The 16,901-nt window shown below is 41.2% G+C and overlaps 1 protein-coding gene across 2 annotated transcripts in view; it reads right to left on the bottom strand.

Moving 5' to 3' along the window:
- The window catches only part of Lpar3 (lysophosphatidic acid receptor 3), a 76,131-nt gene extending 60,432 nt beyond the window's left edge, over window positions 1-15,699 (bottom strand). The window contains exons 1-2 of one of the 2 annotated variants that reach the window (XM_063257532.1): window positions 15,442-15,699; window positions 14,612-14,798 (exon numbers count right to left, since the gene is read on the bottom strand). In XM_063257532.1, the coding sequence (XP_063113602.1) occupies window positions 14,612-14,641 (30 nt within the window). In that variant the 5' untranslated portion in view covers window positions 14,642-14,798; window positions 15,442-15,699. Of the gene's footprint in view, window positions 1-7,433; window positions 7,637-14,611; window positions 14,799-15,441 lie in introns of those variants that run through there. The other variant, XM_003479063.5, reaches the window with a different exon arrangement.
- Between the last annotated feature and the right edge of the window lie 1,202 nt (window positions 15,700-16,901).

Genomic DNA, 16,901 nt, shown 5'->3' with positions numbered 1-16,901 from the left:
TTGCTTTGCATATGTGCAGGGCTGCAGGCATGTAATGGAGAAGTTCCACTGGCCCTGCTAGAATGCATTCTTCCCAATCACTGCTTCTTCTTACTCTTGTGCAGTTAACAGTTGCTTATTGTTCATGATAAGCAAAACAAAGCAATGTACAAACTTGTCTATATAAAATGCCTTTAGTAAGTTTGGAATCTAAAGCGATGGATTTCCAGGCAGAGCTAAGCCTCTTTCCCTCCTAGAGACACCTGGCATATGTAGAGATATTTATGATCATCGCAGCTGGGGTTGCTGTTTGTATCTACTAAGTAGAAGCCAGGGATGCTCCCAGACATGCATAGACAGCCCTCGACACAAAGAATTACACATAGAGTCTAAGATGTCAGAAGTGCCAAGGTTTTAGAATTCTTCCCTACTGGGTGGGATGAATTAGAAAGGCATACTACAGGGATAAGTGTTGTAGGAGCTGAACGCAGAGAAACGTGAAGGACTATTAGACTAACAACATTTAAAGAGATAAGTAATATTCATGTATGGCAAAGATGTGGTTAAAAAGAAAAGAACTTTCATACTGTTGCCAAGAATGCAAACTAGTATTTTTGGCAGGGCAATTTGGCAATGTATATGCAAAGACATAAACGTAAATACTATCCCTATGTTTGCTTTCCTTCTATCTTCCTTTTCTTTTCTCTTCCCTTCCCTTTTCTTCTCTTCCCTCCCCAGAACGGTGTGGGCACCATGTAGCTGAGGATGCACTATGGTGACAGGGAGTGCGGGCAGGTGCACCCAGACACGGGCTGCTGTTGGGAGTCACACGAAGCAGTGAGCTGGAAGCTGCCCAGAGACACGAGCTAGCAGGTCCGGCAGCCAAGGACCTGGGCTGAGTGGGGAAAGCAGAGGCGAGCAGAGGCAGGATGCCTCGTGGTGAGGGCGCTGGTTACTGCAGATAATGGGAGTCAAGATTCAAACTGCCGAAGAAAAAGAAAGAACAGAAAGGTCTCCGAGCAATGGATTGAAATTGGAATTACTAGGGTGAATGTAGGATTTTAAAATTTATGGCTTGCTATAGGAAAGCATAAATTTATATGTGTATATGTATGTGTGCATGTGTATTTCCTATTCTGTCTTCTGAGAGATCTAGAAGCAAGGACACCACAGAAACAATGAGAACATCAACCCTCCATACTTTAATGTGTATGTAATGTCCTCATGTTGCATACTGTATCTCTGATCTTATTCACTGTATATAACTACAACTTTGCACCTTTCAACGTGCATCTCCCCATTTCCCCTGACCACTTCTCTGCAATGCAAAACAATAGGAAGATTTTAATAATCTTGTACAGTGGCACTTTGCCAAAAGAACAGACTTTTTAGGTCCTCCTTCCATACACACAAAAAGATAACTATAGAAGGTGATGGTACATGTTAATTTGCTTGACTACAGCCATCATTTCCATATACACAGGTACACTGAGGTGAGTATATCAAAACATCACGTTGTATCCACTAAATATATACAATTTAAAAAAGAAAAAAGAACAGTATTCTAATAAAAGGGAGAACAAATCAGGTCAGTAAACACCCAAGATCAACCTAGAAAATGTTGTGATGCCAGAAAATAAAGAAATGCTCAATAAACAACAGACTTGTGTCAAAGGACACAAAAGCCAACTACATAAAACTTCCACTGGCCCAGCTGAGGAAAATTTCAGTAACAACAGTAAAACATTTCAATGTGTTGCATACAAAAGGAATCCATAAGTATTTCCTCATATCAATAAATAAAACCATGGGAGTGTAACTGTTTTCTTATAAAATGCCAAGTGATATACTATACGTAGAAGTAAAGAACCATGTTCTAGCAACCCTTCCAAATGTAGCTGATTTGGGCTTACCCAAATCACTGAAGAGTAAGTCTGTGAGTGTAGGTTTAATGAGGAACAGACCATTAGCATAACTTTATAATACTTCCCCACAAACACCAATAAATTTCAAAGGCCCAATAGTCAACTTAAGGTGGAATGATCTGGTGGAACAAATGTAATGAGGTGGCTTGGCATCGTGTACCTTTCATTGTGAACAGCAGAGACGAGCAGAGTTCCATTCCTGCAGTATTTCTGCTAACACTGGAAGACCTCAGTCTGCACTAAGGAAACACCTGACAGATCCTGGCTGAGTGTCATTCTACAGGATGTAAGACCTAAACTGTGCAAAGACCTTGGGAATAGGAAAAGCTTGAGAAAGCACTCCAGAAGAGACATGACAAGTAGGTGCCACATGATTGCAGATCACATGGCGAAGAAACATTTGGGGGACATGATGAACTCTCAAGAGATTCTCTGGACTTTATGGTTAGACCAATATTTAATTCTTTATTTGATGCATTACATGCTGTTATAAAGAATGAAAATGTACCTGCTTTTTAAAAATTTCTGAAATATTCAATGGTAGACGAGAGTAAAATGCAACCTGCAATGTGCTCTCAAAATATTCAGAATAAAGACTAATGATTATATGTGATATATATATATATATATTTATATTGAAACATGATATGTAGTTCATAATGAAATTATAGCTAATGGATATATGTTTTATTTTGAAATTATATATTTATATACATACACAGAGAATAGGGGAAGGGAGACAAATATTTTGATTGTTATGTCACAGGAGCATAGAAAATGATTATATAGTTGTCTCTTAGTATCTTTGGTTTTTCTTTTTCAGAATTCCAATGACTGTACCAACCCACGTACATTCAAATTGTTATATAAAGCAGCACAGAATATGCCTGTAACTATAAACATTCTCCTGTATACATTCAATCATCTCTATTTTACTTATAATAAACATTTAATAAAATGTAAGTGCTACATAAATAATTATAATCTATTAGGAAAGATAGAAATGAAAAGAGTCAGTACATATTAACACAGATACATGTTTCCTCTGAATGTTCTTGATCTGTGATTCATTGAAGGTGTGGTTGCGGAAACCATGGAGAATGTTGGGGCTGACTTACTGTCTTTTTATCCGACCCATAGGACAGTGTCCGGAGAAGGAGCCCTCAGTAAAACACTGACATGAAAAGTCCAGCAGGACAGGAGGCAAACGATGTTCCCCCAAGGGACTCTAATTGAGTCCTTGATTCCATAATGAGTCTCTGCCAAGGACCAGCAGCCTTAACCGTAGATTTCTAGTTCTCCTTGGGGAGCGAATGCCTCTGAATATCCCCACTGCCCACCTTTAACTAACATGGTCTAAGATGTCTGGGGAAAGCTCCACAATTTCTATAGAAGGTGGGGTTTGCAGCAACCTGGCTTAAAAGACAGACCAGAGCTTTGTCTTAAAGCTTTATTTATAAAACAAGCACACTGCTTTTTATGCAGATTGCTTTATTTGTTTGAAGGGCTTTGGGTGATCGGTGCATTCTTCAGAGGAACTAATATGTTCTCCAGTCCCTGCCATCTGCCAAGCCATTCCTTGATAACACCACCAATCTCCACCAGGCTGAGCCAAGGTAAGGCAGATCCTCTGGCTGAATCTCTAGGGAACAGGGATACTCGGGATGAGCTGGTGAGTAATTTAGAGGTGCTGACTGACATTCCCAGGAAAAGCCGGGCGGGCAGTACTGAGAGAATTGTTTTCCAGTGTAACATGCTGTCTGGTCCAACCTGAGGTGTGTGAGTGATTCAGGTACGAAGGCAGACAAGGTTCATGGGAGTAAGGCAGTGTCAAGGGTCACATGCAGTGACTGTAGGTAACAGGCCAGCAGGTCAGGGGTCAGGGGCTGCAGAGGGACAGAAAGGACACAGGCCTGGGGGCTGGTGAAAAGACAGATGAGCATAGACCCAGGAAGATGGAACCTTTATCTCCATGAGTACTACTTTCCTGGCTCCCAGCCACGCTGCGCGACACACATCTTTCACACTGAATGAAATAATTTGTTGAACTGGCTCAGGCAGGGAATGTTTTGAGTCATGCTGTTGCTTCATGGAATGAGCCTTAGGACTCATATTAGCAAGAAAGCAATGGAGAGGAAGGATGCTTATCAATGACTTCCACTACTATGTTTCTGACCCACTGAGTAGATATCTAGTGCTTTATTTTTGCCCATTAAGACCTGAAGTGAACAGACAGCACAATACTAGTAATTTTCAGAAGGAATTAAAGCTTCTTTAGAACTTTGCCCCATGCCTTCGATCATATCCTGTTGGGTAATCTCAGTCCCAGATTTAATCTTCCTCTTGTATTCCCCACAGAGCAGTTTCTCAATCTCTGGATGAGAGAACAGGAGAAAGGGACCTGAATGAACTGCAGCCATGCCTGCTTGGCAATGAGATGTCCACATGGAGATCCTGCCACCCATGCAGCCAGTGCAGAGTGCGTCCGACTGGATTATCCTACGTCTGCACGGCCTGCCTCTCTAGTTCTAATATTTATATGGCCTTTCATACACATGGGCCACTAATAACCCATACAGATAGCAAGAAAGGAATTCTTATTCCCATTGTTTAAATGATAAAACTGATTCAAGGACAGCAAGTAATATACGCAAGGTCACAAGGTTCACAAAAGTGGAGCTGGGATTAAAATCCACAGACATCCGTACTCCAAATGCCTCAAGCCCATTATCTGTAAAAGCACAAACCCTCAGGTTTATGCCTCAGACTGCTCCACAACCTCACCACCTTGCTGCCCACAGAAGGATTGAGATCGCTGGGACACCTCCATCTACACACAAAAGCTAGGACAAGAGACAAACAATTATTAGGGCCAAAAAGGAGGCTCAACTCCTCTCCTATGGAGAGAAAGAGAAGCACAAGGCCCACGGTCAGGAAAGAGAACAGTGCCTAAGTCTGTACAGCGTCTCTAAATCACCCAGAGCTTGGGAGTCCACCCTTCTACACTCCTCACTGGAACTGCACATATTTGCACCCATGTTTACATAAATGTCCATACTTCAATGTTTATTTTGGAGAGAAAGAAGGCAATCATTTAAGAAGTACTTCCTGTATACCAGAGACTCTTAAATTCTTTTTTTTTTTTTTTGTCTTTTTCTTTTTTTTTTTTATCGGTACCAGGGATCGAACTCATGACTGCCTGCTTACAAGGCAGGCGCTTATGCCGCTGAGCTAAATCCCCAGCCCTTTAAATTCTTTCTGTTTTAATCTTGGGAGATAGATATAATCTTTTTTTTCCTTTCTTTTACACAGATGGTGAAATTAGGGTTTAGTTCAGTGAAAACAATGTGTCCAAATTCACAAAGCCCAGCCGGAACAAAGTCTAGTCTGACCATGAAGCTTTCTTTTGCCTTTTCTCATTAATGTCTCGGGCCTGGTCTCTATCTTTAAAAGCTTGCAATCAGACTTAACCACTTTGGGGGTATGATCACAGGCCAGAAAGCATCTAAACTAATGTATACTCCAAGGAGAATGCTAATGGGTCATTTGAGTTATGGTAATTGCCATTCAGTCACAGTGATTCCCCTTGCCCCAGCCCAGAGAAATGAGAGGTTGGGTTTAAGTTATGGTGCACTGCTGCTGCTCAGCAGGAAGCTGGGAAACATGAAGTAGTAGCCAGTCTGAGGCATATGTGTTCAACTGACTTTGGGAGTGTGTATCTTCTTTGCTACCTGGCTACAATTCTGTGTATCTACTGTGTGTCTTTAAAAAATGATATAGTAGTTAATTTATAGCATTTTAAATGAGTTCTGATGAGCATGAATGAGAAACAATTATATTTTCATGTATTTGTTTCAGTCTTCCTTCACAGAAAACATATATAATTCTGTTTGATCAAACGTCTTATGAAACACCCAGATAGCCAAATAGATCTGATCTGACATAGTCTAGTAGCTGATGAATGCACTGGTCAGATTTAGAAAGGAAATAGCTGTGTCACTTGTGATTAAAGCAAAGCCCCAAGCTTTGAATTCTGAAGATTAAAAAAAGAAAAAATATTTTTAATGTGCCAACATGATCTATTTTACTCATTATATGGCAATTAACACAAGTATTGTCCCAGCCAGGTGTGGTGGTACACGGCTATAATCCCAGCACTTTGGAGGCTTAGGCAGGAGGAAGTTCAAATTCAAAGTCAGCCTGGGCTACATAATGAGTTCAAGGCCAGCCTGCCTGCCCATCAAAACCCTCTCTCAAAATAAAATAAGTATTGTCCAGATGGTTAAATGTCCACATCTCTCCTTAATTCTAGGTCTATAGTCTCAAGGCACAAGAGAGAGCTCTGAAGTCATAGTCTCAAGTATACAACCATCATTGTAAGAATTTCCTTGCTGGACTTTTTAGAATGGCTGTTTGTTCAGACAAGCATGGTATTAGTAGAACCAAGGTTGTGTGTTTCTAATTGTATCATTTCTGGACAAAAAAGAAAAGAAAAAAAGAAAAGATGGAAATTCTATTGACTGACTCTAACCATCACACAAATGTATATCCAGTATCTCATGGAAAGCAGAGTTAGATACTACTGATAGATACTCCCTGGAAAAAACAAAAACTCTTTTGTAGTAATACAAAAGCTCATGCATTAATGAATGAAATAATGCATGCGTGAAATGACCACCTACTTGCTAAGAAGATTATTTGTGACTGATGCTCACTTTATTGCAGTCTCCTACTTACAAAAGACACGCAGAAACCCTCAGAAGTCAAGTAACCTTTTACTTCCGAAATGCCATTCCAAGATCAGGTAATGAGAAGGGAGAAAAAAAGTTTCAATGACAATTGCAATTTTCAGTTTAAAAACTAATCTACAAATGCTTTTGATTGTCGTTTTAATGATTACCCTAGTGAGACCAAATTGTTTCCAATATTCACAGTCACTCACTCTTAAGAGTTGCATGCTTGAGAAATTTCTAAGCAAGTTTGGGTAGTTGCAACTTGCTGGGGAAAAGCAATAAAGTAGCGCTCTGGCAAAACAAAGCACTCTTGTCTGCCAGCAGCGAGGGGATCGCGCGGACTTTCACTTACTCCTCCGCCACCACCCTGACAGCCTTACAGATTTCTTTAGATGCCTTCACGCTGTTTTCCAGCGGACACACCATCGTAGTGTACCTTGCCGTACAGTGGAAAATCGGGGGCAGAAAAATGGGATCTCCCCCCGGCTCCACAGGCAACCCCACTTGGGTTTCCTCAGCACCCACGGCCGGCGAGGCCACTGTGGCGCACACCTGTGTCCGGCCGCAGTCCGCGCCCCGCGCCCCGCAGCGCAGGCGGACACAACTCCGAGTTTGCATCGCGACTGCGTTTTGCTCCTAGGGAGAAAAAGATGGAACACGGCACGATGTGCCACACACTCGCCGGAAAAGTTCTGCCGGGAGTCCGGAGAGGGTCTGGTGCCCCAGGCTGCAAGCAGGCAGCCCCCTTAGGCTGCGTCCCCACGCGCCCCCCTCCCGGTGTCCGCGCCACACTCACCGCTCACGCTCGCCCGCGCCCGGAGCCCGGGAGCCGCGGCTGCCGCATGCCCTCGGGCCGAGCGCAGGGGGCGGCGGAGCACCGGGCTCCCACAGGGCGCCGAGGAGCGGCGAGGACTCCGGGGGCGGCGGGCGGCCCGGCGCCTCCTCCCCAGCGGCAGCTGCAGCGCACCGGGGCAGGCGGAAAGTTCGGCCGAGTCAGGCGGGGAGGCGACGGTGGGACCCGCCCGCCCTGCCCCGCCCCGCGGGTGCGTCCGGGGTTCCCACCGCAGAGCGCCCCCCACCGGCCAGGCCGCGCCACCCAGCGCGCCCAGCTCCTGGCAGCCCTGGGACTGCTTCCCAGCAGGGTGGCCCGCCTAGGTGTGGAGGGATTCCCCGGGGAAACAGGCCCGCCAGCGTGCCTTTTACTGCGGGGTGGGGGTGGGGGGGGGGGAGAAGGCTCCGCGTTAAATCGCGGACCCGCAGTCCTGTGTCCTCCTTGGACAGGGAGAGATTTGCTCCAAGTGTCGGGTTGGGGGACAGTTCACACCTGTGGAAGGCAGCCTGGCTGTCAGGCCTAGATTAGCAGCTCCAAAACCCAAACCTCAAAACTACCAGAGGCCAAGGATGTTCCTATACATCAGTCCTGGAACCATCCAAGCACCCCACCACCACCGCCACATACTTCTTTTTAGATTGAAACAAGATACAAAACTTATCTAAGCTTCTTGGAGAGACTTCTTTACTTCCTGGGGTAAATAATCCTGAACAAATTGTTTTTCAAAGCTGACCCACCTTTGGCAAAGAAGAAACATGCAAAGTAAAGCAGGTGTCATAAAAGCTTTGTTCTCTCTGGACTGAGCAAAACAAAACAGGTCACGAAGGTGCTCAAAGTTGAGTCTTCCTGGGAACTCGCAAGAAAGAAATACTAGAAGATGCAAAGTCCTTTCCATTCACGTCCAAAATCCGAGAAATCCTAAAAACGTATGCCCAAGTGTCTTCCCACTTCCCTTTGCCATTCATTCATTCGTTTATTGGGCATTGAACGTGGCCAAGGAAGCCCGATGCGATAGAGCTAGCCTCTAACCATAGCACTCAGGAGGCTGAGGCAAAAGAACTGCTGTGAGTTCAAGGCCAGCCTAGATGACATAGTGAGTTCAAGGGCAACCTGTATTACAGTGAGACCGTGTCTCAAAAGAAAAACAAACAAACAAACAAGCACAACAGTGAGCTCTTCCGTGTGCCCCCTGGAAATTACATCCTGGGAAACAACCTATCACACAATTGCCTCCTACCACCAAAGAGACTCTGCTGTGGCTGAAGATAATATTTTAATAACATTATATTCATTGCCCAGTGGATCTCATCCCATAGACCTTGATGCCTCCAGGGATACTGCTAAATTCCCACGGATACTGCTAAATCTTAATCAGTGTGTGCAGATAGTAGTTGCTTCATCTGGGGGAATTCAGACAATTATTATGGTGTCTTACAAACGCGCTATGTGGAGAAAGGTGCAATTTGCAAAGCCACTGCTAAAGATCATATGCTGAGTAGAACAAGAACGCTTGCATGTGACACCTGAGAAGGCCGTGGGAAGCAGACAGTTCTACTCAAACACCACGGTGCTGAAGAACAAGCTGGCAAACAAAAAAATTCTTAGCCACCAGCGCTTAGCCAATGCTCGACTCAATAAATGTGTAGCACATAGTTGTGGTAAGCTGGATTTGGGATTGTAAACACCACTGAGAGCCTGGTGGAAAAGTCTGTTCCAAGTGACAACTTAACAGACATTGGAAATACATTATTTTGTAACTTGGGGACTTCCTAAATGTGAGCATTGCAAAGAAGGGGAGGGATCTTGCAGAGATGGGTGTGGTTACCTTTAAGATGTTTACCTAATAAAGTAGAAAGAAGGGGTACAGTGATCCCTGCGGCACAAGAAAGCACATTCTGGTTACTAGGTGATTTTTTTTTTTTTTTTTGTCTTTTTCGTTTTTATCGGTACCAGGGATCGAACTCATAACTGCCTGCTTGCAAGGCAGGCGCTTATGTTGCTGAGCTAAATCCCCAGCCAGTGTGGGTTAGTGTGAGGGGAAAAGCAAGAAGTGACAAAGGAAAATGGGAACAGCAATCATGACCCAGGGACAGGAGCAAGGTAAAAAAGGCAAAGGACAACTAAGAAGAAAGAAGTGGCCTTCAAAAGCTAATTTTTAGGATGACACTCAGGAATTATCCACTCCATTCTGGGTCCTTGTTGGTCTATGGTGTCTCATTCTCTACCAAAATGTTTTCATTAAAATTACCACCAAAAATGACAAGCCGGAAGCCTGGTAAGATTTACTTTCTGTAGAAGTCTCCGGCTGTGAAGTCATTCAGAACTTTTTCAACAGACACTGCTGATCAGCTTTCTTGTATTTTTATGTTCCTGTACACAGAGATTTATCACATTGTCTGTGTGACAGGGGGTATGTTGCACAGTACTTGATAAACACTAGTGTAATGGCTGGAGGAATGGTGGACTTGGAGAACAGGTACCAGACAGCATTTACAAGGCAGGCATAAATGTTGCAAGACAAATAAAATTTAAAACCTTGGCCTTCTGCCACAGTGCAAAACAATCCAAGACTCGGGCAAGACTTCGTACTGTCTGGATTTGTGGGAAAGTCTTATATTCCTCAATTCCCACTCAGCTTGGACCTGTGAGCTTACGGGCAGAGGTCCATGCATTTGCACCGTTCCCTTTGGAAAGTATCTGAATGAGGCTTTGTTGGACTGTATTTATGTGCACTAATCAGTGATGAGAGTGCCCAAGCAGGTGAACAGGATGAGAATGCAGAATGGCATATACAGTGGTGGGAAACCTAAGTGGTACCTGCAATCACAGCTAGCTAAAAGGTTCCAAGGAAAGACAGCAAATAGCTGACCACATAGAAACCAAATGGAAAGAGTAATGATATAAACCAGGAAGGCAGCCTTGTGTACTATGCATCAACTGACTGTAAATTCAATAGAAAGTCATAGAAACTTTCTTGAAAATCCAAATCAGTATCAATTTAGACTGAGCAAATCATTCTGACATGAATTTTGGACAAACTTCACACATGAAGTAAAAATACTTCTCAGATATTCATCTTATCACTGCTTAGCTCTGTATATTTCTATGCTTCAGAAAAAAGCTACTGAAATTTGAAAATACATCATGAGGGAAATCTTGTTCAAGCAGATGTGAAAATATGTCATAAAACCATAGTAAGTAGCCCAAGTTTGTTCCTACCATCCAAACATAACTCATGTGCCAAAGTATATATTTGACTGCTAAATTATATAGTCATCTGAATAATAATTTAAGTAATTGACCATGGGACAAGAATAGAGGTAAAAAGTATTAGATTAGGATAGATATCCCATATATAGATCCTAGTAAGTATAAAAATATTGGTATTTGAAGAAGTTGACATCTTAAACTAGTAGGAAAGGTAAGACTTAGTTGTATTGGGACAGGTCATTGACTTCTCATGGAAAAATAAGGTTAGACTATCACCAAATTAAGTACCGTTACTATGCATTAAGGAATTAATTTGTCAATACAAACAGCAATAACTGTGAAGTAAGTAGGAGAAAATAAAGATTAATATTTATTTTAAACTCAGAGAGAACTTTTTAAAGATAAGAAAAAGTGAAGAAATCAGAGAAAAATGTTAATTGGCTTGGTTACATGCAAATAGATATATCTGTGCATAATAAAAATAATACCATAAAATGAAATAAAAGTCACACTGAAACCTAAGGCAGAAAAGTATTTGCAACATACGATAAATAAAAGATTAACATCCTTTCTGAATTGCTTAGCAGGAGGCATATAGAGAACTCTTAATAGATAAAAGATTAACATCAGAACAGAAAAATCAGTCAATATTCGAACAATTGGCAGAAGAAGAAACAAGCGATCAAGAATGTAAAAATAAATTTCAGCAGGTCAAACAATGAAAGAAGTACAAATTGAAGTGAAATACTGCGTTTCACCTATCCAACTGTAAAGATTTTTCATTATAGAGATCCCCAGTATGGAATCAAGTGTAAAGGAAATGGGTTACTTCACATGCTGCTGGTAGGAGAAAAAAAAATCAGTAAAACTTTTCTAGTCAGAAATTTGCAATTTAATATATCCCATTCCTTTTTGAAGGTACATTTTAAATATCTCTGCATTGAGATGTGCTTTGTGATTTTAAGAATAGATGGCAGTGGTTGGAAGCAAATCCTGGAGCAAAGAAAGGGATATATATATATATATCCCTTTCATATATATATATATATATATATATCCCTTTCATATATATATATATATATCCCTTTCATATATATATATATATATATATCCCTTTCATATATATATCCCTTTCATATATATATATATATATATATATATATATATATATCTTTCATATATTTATGAAAGATAACATCAAAGCATTAGTGATGATACTGAAGATCATGGACACCAGAGAATTGTAAAGGGACTCAGAAGAATGGGGAAGTTTAGGAGTGAATACCTTAGCCATGATTTTTGTTCCTTCTTTACAGCTGATAAGAATAAAACATAAACTAATTTTAAATTTAAATAACCCCCCAAAAAACTCTTTCAGTAATTATAAAAGTTACAAGTGGTAAGAAAACATTGTTCAAGTGGCATTGCTTGATTCTTACATAGATAAAATCATATATAAAAAGCATAAAATGATAACTATGTATCTTAGAATTTATTGGATCTTGTATATGAGAAACAGTAGTATATCAGGAATCCTAACAACATTGATACGATTTGACTCAATAATTTCACATCTGTGAAGTTATCCTAAAGACACCATTATAGGCACACAATATTTTAATGCAAATGTAAACATTTCAGTGTTATTTATATAGTTTAACTGCTAAAAACAATATAAATGTCGGATAGGAAACTGATCAAATAGGTATAGCCATGGGACAGAATGCCGTGCAAGCATAACAAACATGTACCAAAGGATATACAATGGCATAGGAACATATTCATTACCTCATTAATGTTTTCATAAAAAGCAGAATATAACACTACATGATCAATTTTATTTTCCTTGCTTTAAAGCAAGTGTTTGCATGCAAGAAAAAATACTACACGTAAATGCTCCTGTATGCTATGTTATTATCTGGGGGAGGTGGGATTATGTGTCTATATGCTTCTACATTTTCCAAACGTTCTGCAGTGAGCCTGTATAATATTTATAAGCCAAATTTTAAAATGATTTTAAATGGTGAATCCTATAAGTAAATATATCCAATGCCTTTCAAGCATAATTATAGATAAGAAAAATACATACAACTTAATGGAGGTAGGAGGATTTATTAACTTTTAAATGGTCCACAACGCCAGACTCTAAATTGAACTTCCTGATTCATTCACTTCCAAGTGAAATGAGAGTGGGTCCACTTGAGTATTGATGTGGCACACCCGTGAACTTGCCTGCTGCTCTGCCACAGACAAACGTAATTCTCAAAGGAAAGATCCCCAGCCAAAAAGAGGAAGATGGCATTGTAAATCCTTGACACATTTTTCACCTTGGAGTTCATGGGATGGTAAATAACAATTCACAACCACCAAGGTGAGCATTCTTTAGAGACTCACGCAGGGTGGCAGAGCCCAGAGCCTGTCATCCAAGCAGGCTTTAGTTTAGCCATGACCTCACTACCTTCCAACTGAGAGGAGCTTCCATCCGGAGACAATGATTGAGGTTTTCTCTGATGGACATCCTCTGTTACCCGTGTAAGTCCTTAGCCCATCGAGCCAGGAGCATTTGTTGTTTCTGGAAGCACCCAGCAAGGGAGGACACAAAGCAGAAAAACAAACAACAGATCTTTAAAAGAAAAGAAAAAAGTGGAAAGAACAAAGTCAATTCTCAGCTGCAGGTCCTAAATGGGTTTTCTTAAACTTGTAGCAGAAAAAATAATCCTAAACACCAAAGTTTGTGATTTGCAAAAATGAGTTGTCTCAAGTTTCAAAAGACTAAGCACAAAGGAAGCTGAACAGGAACGTTTTGTCCACAAATAACCCATGAGAGAAGAAACGCACAACCAGAATGCCTTCCCTGGAGATGAGATAGGGTTTCCTGACCTGGGCAGAAGAATTTGGGTTGGAGAAGAAACAAAACTGAAAGCCATAGGCGTGGGGGTTCTGACACCTCAACATGCCTCAGGTTAAGTTATTAGAGAAACATGGATCCCCTTAAGTTTAGCAATGTGGAAATAAAGTGGTAAGTTATGTTTTATTTTAGTTGTTTAAAATTTTGTATTAGTACCTGTGTGTAGTATAATGCTTTCATTCCTAATGGGGAATTAATGCATGTTTGTAACACATCTTGATTCTGGTTTTGCATCCCCCTCTTCTATCCCCTCCCTCCATCTCTTGGTCTCCTCCCCTTTTGCAAAAGAATGGTCTCCTATTTCCTATTATCTGTATTTTATTTTAGTTTTTATTTGTATTTTTGGTTCTTCATATAAGAAAAATCATGCAATATTTAAGCTTGTGCATCTGACTTATTTCATTTAGTATTATGCTCTCAAAGTCATTCTACAAGTGATTCAACTTCATCTTTTTAATGGCAGAGTATAAATACCGTATTTTTTCCATTCATCTGTTGATGGACATATAGGCCACTTCCAAGGTTGAGCTGTTATGAGTTGCACTGCTATAAACATGAATAGGTTGCATGTTAAAACATACGCTGTGATATTCCAGGAGAGAAACTGTGCACTATTGTCAAACTTACACATTTGACTTGCTTTGGCCAAAGTCTTAGTTACTTTTCTCTCATTCCTGAGACAAAGTGCCTGACACTCAAAGTTAAAAGAGGAAAGGTTTATTCAGCTTAAAGTTTGTGGAGGTTTCGGTTGATAGCTCCAAGGCAGGGTGGTGTGGCAGAGAGGTTTTGTAGAGAAGAAACAGTTCATGGTGTGCTGAAGGTAGCAAAACAAGCAAGGGACCTTATCAGTGTTTTTTTTTTTGTTTTTTTTTTTTTTTTTTTTTGTCTCTTTCATCTTATCTAGACTACTCAGGGAAGGTAACAATGACACCCTTCATCCCAGTGCCCACGAACCTAGCTTTACACCGCGAATTCATTCCAGCATCACACACTCTAAATCCAGCCCCTTCTGAAAAAGACCCACCTGTGTCCACAGGAGGCTTTGAGAAGACATCTAGAAACAAGCCAACAGCCAATAATGTGGGTTTATGAAACAGCACGAGGTTCGCTTTATTCTCTTCTTCCTCTACTCTTAAAGCAGCGTCAGCTCCATCGTCTTAGATCCAGTGATGAGAAGGAGATGCAGCAGCACCAGGGCTGACTGAGGAAGGCTAAGCAAACGAGAAATAAACCTTTCCCCTTCTAAGCCATTGAGATACAAGCAGCATTCAGCACTACAGCAAAATCCAGCCTATCTGGGCTCATACAGAATACTGTGCTCTGCTTTCTATCTGCAAGTTGGCCAGGAAATGCTGTTTGTGCTTACATGCTCCATGTCACAGGAAACCAGGAGCAGCAATGCCAAAGAGGTCACATCACATAGCCAGGCCCAGGAGAGACTAAACCCACTTTTTTGAATATTCTGTGAGCTTCAGTGTTGTAGAGCAGCACTTGTTGTAGTCAGGGTTTGCAAGGAAAATGATTACATGACAGGACACATAACCTACAGAATTATTTTATAACATTACCCAAAGAGTTTAATACAACAAGTGCAGGAAATCTTTCCACATACTAAGACCCAAGGGCCTGGATCCCACAGCAGAGCTCTGCGTGAAGACCTAAAACCCATGACAATGATATGCAATTCTGCTTAACGGATCTGCGCTGGGAAGGCCCAAAGGTCAGCAATGGAACCTGGAAAGTCGGTGCCAGAGAGATGAAGGATCTGTGCTAGTAGGTTAAGGGATCTGCACTGGAGCCCGGAAGTGATGCTTAAAGAACCAAAGCTCCCCCAAAAACCGCAGCCATCCTCACCGATGATGAGGTCCCGTGCTCTTCCAACGATGAGAACAGCTGAGTTCATATCAGGAAGCCAGCAAGACAAACTTCCCCAGGAAACTGAAAAGCACACATCTTACCCTCTGGAGCTAAGAAACTATGCTCTAAGTAAGAACCTGAACTCCCCCAAAGTGAACCAAAGCCATGCTCAGCAACAAAGTTCTGAACTTCTCCAATTACAATAACAGCCGAGTTCATATCAGGGAAGTCAGCATGACAAGCTCCTCCAGGAGAAGCAACAGCCCCAAAAGAACCATCAGCTGCTCTCCAAGTCTTCTTTTTATCTTGACAACAATCCTCAGGAGGGACATCCACGCTCAGCATCGCGCTGATTCAGTTCCGCTGGTGTTATAAGTGGACCACCAGTTATCAATCCACCACAGCACTAAAATCAGTTCTTGTTGAAAAAAAGCATACAGGAGAACATCTACAGTAGGAGCAGCAGAAACAGAGTCAGCACCCAGAGATGAGGAGGGATGTAGAGAGCCAGGTGTTCACTGCCTGCCACTCCACCCTGACAGCCGGATATGTGCACGTATGTGGCTTCCATACTTAGATGCCACAGTGGAGACAATGGAAGGACAGAAACCTAAATATAAACTTAAAGTGACTAAGAGGACTGTGCATGAATATGCCTGGAAAGTGATAAGATTAAGTTATCTGCCAGTGATAAAGGTAAAATCACGACAGGATTTAAGTCTACTTTTACAAAAATAGTTATATCTTTGCCTGCCTTGGCTTGCAGCATAAGGAATGTATGCTTAGCACAGCAAGGTACTTTAAGACAGTATCATCAGGCTTACGTGTACACAACAAATGTATAGTACTAGGAGGCACTCAGGCAAAGCTGAAGCAACGTGCAGACAAGTGTAACTCCTTCCACAAGAGGCTAACTTCTCCCAAACCTGGCGCTCAAGCTAGGACTTGATGTTTGCCTTGCCTGAGGCAGCCAATGAGAACCTGCTACTAATAACACTTTCAGCTGCGCAAATATTTATTCTGGTCAAACTGAAAAGGAAAAAAGAAATAATTGTAAAGAAATCCTGCTAGAATTTTCTCCATTTATGTACAAAACTTTTTCCTTGTTTTTCAAAAGAAAGCTTTTCGCAATTGGATTTGATGGATTCTAGCCAGTTTATTATTTAATTTTTTGTGTAATTTGAATAATAAGACAATAGACTAGGACACAAATGTACTATACAAACAATAAGCATGGTTAATCTCCACGTCCACTTAAAAGAGTTCATTTTAATTGGAAGGTGAAGAGCTAAGCCATTCTCAGCATTCCCCTTAATGTAATAAAGTTTGAAATAAAATAAAATAGGATTCTGTAATATTATGAAAGAAGCACATCATAATAATATAATTACGTCATATGATTTTATATTTGGCTTTATAATCATTAGTATTTCTGTTACCTAAATCAACAACAATTC

The sequence above is a fragment of the Cavia porcellus genome, unplaced genomic scaffold (genome assembly GCF_034190915.1).
Source record: "Cavia porcellus strain 051 isolate PalLab524CR breed Dunkin Hartley unplaced genomic scaffold, mCavPor4.1 scaffold_1, whole genome shotgun sequence".
Taxonomy (NCBI): domain Eukaryota; kingdom Metazoa; phylum Chordata; class Mammalia; order Rodentia; family Caviidae; genus Cavia; species Cavia porcellus.
Note: the sequence above shows the minus strand (reverse complement) of the source record. Positions and strands in the feature narration are given on the sequence as shown.